Raw genomic sequence first — 4,277 nt, forward strand, 5'->3', positions numbered from 1 at the left:
GCTGCTATTGGCTGTCAGCCCCCACGGTGGTGAGATAGCAGTACGTTGCAGCGTCACCGGGGCCTGTATCCGGCTGGAGCCTCGGTCTGGGAGGGTGATGGAGCCCGGTGGGGCTTGTGGGACGAGGAGCTGGACTAGGAGAGGCCGGGGCCGTAGCCTCCGGGAGACTCGGGAGGTGAGTGATGTATGTGGCGGTGGGCGGAGACACAAGGGCAGGTAAGTACCGGGGATGGGCACTGTGCGGACCTCCTTCTGATGAGGAGCTCAGAGATCCTGATCCCACCGGGTATGTAGGGAGGCTGTGTGCTTGTTACGGAGGAACTACAAGTGCCAACAGGAGCACAGTGGGGTAGGGGGCTTCTCCGTACACGGGGTATGTGAGACCTTGTATCTGCTGGGGAACTACAAGTCCCAGCAGCACAGTGGGGGAGGGGCTTCTCAGTACATGGGATATGTGAGACCTTGTATGTGCTGGGGAACTACAAGTCCCAGCAGGAGCACAGTGAGCCTGATCACCCCAGTACATAGGCCTGCTTTCCCAGCAGGAGTACAGTAAAGGGAGTTTCCTAGTACTTGGCAATGTGAGGATATGAGCTCAGCAGGAGCACTGTGAGCCCGGCCATCCCAGTACATAGGATTGCTGGCTGCTGTAGCTTTACAGTTTCTAAGCAGCTACAAGGCCCAGCCGGAGCGCAGTGAGCCTGATCTCCCCAGGACATAGACCATCCTGTGTCTTTACCGCTGATGGGGAACTACAAGTCCCAACAGGAGCACAGCGAGTCTGATCCCTCAGGACAAAACCCAGCTGTGGCTTTACAGTTGCCAATGAACTACATGTTCTAGCCGGAGTACAGCGAGTCAGATCACCAAAGTGCATAGCGCTGACGTCTACCGTCGGCTCTACAGTTGCCGAGGAACCACAACTGCCAACAGGAGCACAGTGAGCCTGATGGTGCTATCTACCTATCCGTATGTTAATTGGTCTTATCGTTCTTGGGAACTACAAGCTCCAGCAGGAGCACAGTGAGTCTCATCATCCAGTACATAGGCCAGCAGGAGCACGGTGAGGGGGAGCTTCCTAGCGCATATTTGAGGCCTTGCAGCAAACGGGGAACCACAAACCCAGCAGGAGTGCAGGGAGCCTGATCATCCTATTACATAAGAGTTGCTGGCTACTGCTACAGTATTCACAGGAGTGCAGGGAGCCCCATCATCCCATTACGTAGGGTTGCTGGCTACTTCCTGGGCTTAATGCTGGTGTGCGGATTTAAAGCCACAGTATCAACCGGAGTGCAGGGAGCCCGATCATCCTATTGCATAAGAGTTGCTGGCTACGTCCTGGGCTTGATGCCTGTGTGGATTTAGAGCCATTGTATGAACAGGAGTACAGCGAGCCTGTTCATCTCTTTACAAAGGCTTGTTGTCCACCTGACCCAGCAGGGTCCCAGTGTGACTGATTCATGAAACGCAGAGGTGTGAGTGCCGGTTGGACCCGACGAGGACTTTTATCCCTGTACTTGGCTTTGTGGCCGCAGTACCAGCAGGAGCACAGTGAGCCTCGTCATCCGTGGCTGTACATCTGCTGAGGAACTAGAAGTCCCAGCAGGCTTGCTCTTCCTTTGTGGATGTTTAGCTGCTGACGGGCAGTAGAAGTAAATGGGGGGGGCCTGAGAACGTCAGTACGTAGCATTGGCGCCGCGGCACCGGCAGGAGTGCAGTGAGCCCGATCAGACAAATGCTTGGGCTTGCTGTGAACGTTCAGCTGCTAGACGTCCCACCAGGAGCACAATGAGCCTGATCAGCAAGAAGCTTAGGCTGTCCACCTAGGAATGGTCAGCTGCTGGGCGGGTCTGTGACGGCTTGGGCTGACAGGAAGTGGGTTGAGTTGCTGGGCTCACGGGAAGGGGGTGGAGTGATGCTGGGCTCACGGGAAGGGGGTGGAGTGATGCTGGGCTCACGGGAAGGGGGTGGAGTGATGCCGGGCTCACGGGAAGCGGGTGGAGCGGTGACGGGAAGCGGGTGGAGCGGTGACGGGAAGCGGGTGGAGCGGTGACGGGAAGCGGGTGGAGCGGTGACGGGAAGCGGGTGGAGCGGTGACGGGAAGCGGGTGGAGCGGTGACGGGAAGCGGGTGGAGCGGTGACGGGAAGCGGGTGGAGCGGTGACGGGAAGCGGGTGGAGCGGTGACGGGAAGCGGGTGGAGCGGTGACGGGAAGCGGGTGGAGCGGTGACGGGAAGCGGGTGGAGCGGTGACGGGAAGCGGGTGGAGCGGTGACGGGAAGCGGGTGGAGCGGTGACGGGAAGCGGGTGGAGCGGTGACGGGAAGCGGGTGGAGCGGTGACGGGAAGCGGGTGGAGCGGTGACGGGAAGCGGGTGGAGCGGTGACGGGAAGCGGGTGGAGCGGTGACGGGAAGCGGGTGGAGCGGTGACGGGAAGCGGGTGGAGCGGTGACGGGAAGCGGGTGGAGCGGTGACGGGAAGCGGGTGGAGCGGTGACGGGAAGCGGGTGGAGCGGTGACGGGAAGCGGGTGGAGCGGTGACGGGAAGCGGGTGGAGCGGTGACGGGAAGCGGGTGGAGCGGTGACGGGAAGCGGGTGGAGCGGTGACGGGAAGCGGGTGGAGCGGTGACGGGAAGCGGGTGGAGCGGTGACGGGAAGCGGGTGGAGCGGTGACGGGAAGCGGGTGGAGCGGTGACGGGAAGCGGGTGGAGCGGTGACGGGAAGCGGGTGGAGCGGTGACGGGAAGCGGGTGGAGCGGTGACGGGAAGCGGGTGGAGCGGTGACGGGAAGCGGGTGGAGCGGTGACGGGAAGCGGGTGGAGCGGTGACGGGAAGCGGGTGGAGCGGTGACGGGAAGCGGGTGGAGCGGTGACGGGAAGCGGGTGGAGCGGTGACGGGAAGCGGGTGGAGCGGTGACGGGAAGCGGGTGGAGCGGTGACGGGAAGCGGGTGGAGCGGTGACGGGAAGCGGGTGGAGCGATGCTGGCAGTGTAGGATGGAAGAGGAAGTGGGGGCAGCGCCGGAGTGAGGAGAGAAGGGCCCGGTCACTTGTTTTCTTCCCACGGGGGCCCCTATAATGTGGGAAGATTCCATTTTTTGACTTTTTCCCCCCCCCCTTTTTAGTGTGAAATAATCTGCGGAGGTTTCTAATCCGAACCCGACCCAAAAACCGTCCTCGGGTGTCTCTGGGTGACTTCTTCTCGTGTGAGGCCGGTGCAGCCGGAACCAAGAGACCCCATGTTGCCTGATAGCAGGTAAGAGCCGCCATTGTGGGGGGGGGGGGGCACATGGTCCTGCCAATGATTTGTTGTTTTTTTTTTACAATTTTCAATTGGATTGGTGTGGCACCTCCGGTGGATTGAGGGCCGGTGCACACCTAGGCGATCTGTGACCGCGCGGCAATCGTGCACGGTCACAGAGTCGCCCATCACAGATGATCGTGCTGTGGGTGCCTTTATTTTTCTAATGACAGACACCCCAGTCGCTCCCGGGCGGATCGCATGGTCTCCGCCCCCCCCACCGCGATTCCGCCCGTGCTTCTGAACATGATCGCGGCAAAAACAGTCGCACATGTTGTACCTCAAAAAAAAAGGAAAATTTATTTGCGATTGCCGCCGATTGTGATTGGGGCCGTGCGGCAACCTCTGTCTGCAATTGTGCAGTGCCCCGCGCTCCCGGATCACTCAGGTCTGCACCGGGCAGCATTCCTGTGTAATTGGAGACTATAAAACAGGTTCACGAGCGGAGAGATCCGGCTTTGCTTCATTTTAAAGGGGCGGGGCAGAGTTCTGATTGGCCGAGCTTCTCTTTCATTAGAGAACAATTTCCCTTTTAAAAAAAGACCTCCAGATTTTGTTTTTTTTTATTAACCCTTGCGGGGGAACTAACCCTTTTTGGGGGGTTTTTCTAACTTGGACTCAGGCGGGCGGTTAACCCTTGCCGTGCCGGGGGTAGCGCCACTACGAGGGGTTAGTAAAGAAAACCCCCGGAGTTCTGCTTTAAATTGCTATGTGAATGTAGCTCTGGGGGAAGTTTCAGGTTCCTTACTGGAAGCAGGCGAAGGGGGGGCCGCTCGGGGATGATGAGATACTATAGACGGCTCCACATTTGTCCGACTGCTGCCGACTCAGCCGAAATGTGAGCCGCGGGGTCACCCGGCGCACCACGCGGCTCAGATAAAGTATATCATTCGGCTGAGCCGGGTGGAAGATTCTCAGCGGAATGGAATCTGCAGCCGTCCCCCTGCACCCGGGCAGCACCGATATTGTCCTTGCCAGGTCGTG

The 4,277-nt window shown here is 59.5% G+C and overlaps 1 protein-coding gene across 1 annotated transcript in view; it reads left to right on the forward strand.

Annotated features, from left to right (window-relative positions):
* FAM104A (family with sequence similarity 104 member A) overlaps positions 1-4,277 on the forward strand; it is a 9,610-nt gene continuing 5,333 nt past the window's right edge. The window contains exons 1-2 of the mRNA XM_018570333.1: positions 1-175; positions 3,118-3,248. Of these exons, the coding sequence (XP_018425835.1) occupies positions 3,232-3,248 (17 nt within the window). The 5' untranslated portion in view covers positions 1-175; positions 3,118-3,231. The remainder of the gene's footprint in view (positions 176-3,117; positions 3,249-4,277) is intronic.

This window comes from Nanorana parkeri, unplaced genomic scaffold, assembly GCF_000935625.1.
Source record: "Nanorana parkeri isolate BGI_ZX_2015 unplaced genomic scaffold, ASM93562v1 scaffold1507, whole genome shotgun sequence".
In the NCBI taxonomy this organism is placed as follows: domain Eukaryota; kingdom Metazoa; phylum Chordata; class Amphibia; order Anura; family Dicroglossidae; genus Nanorana; species Nanorana parkeri.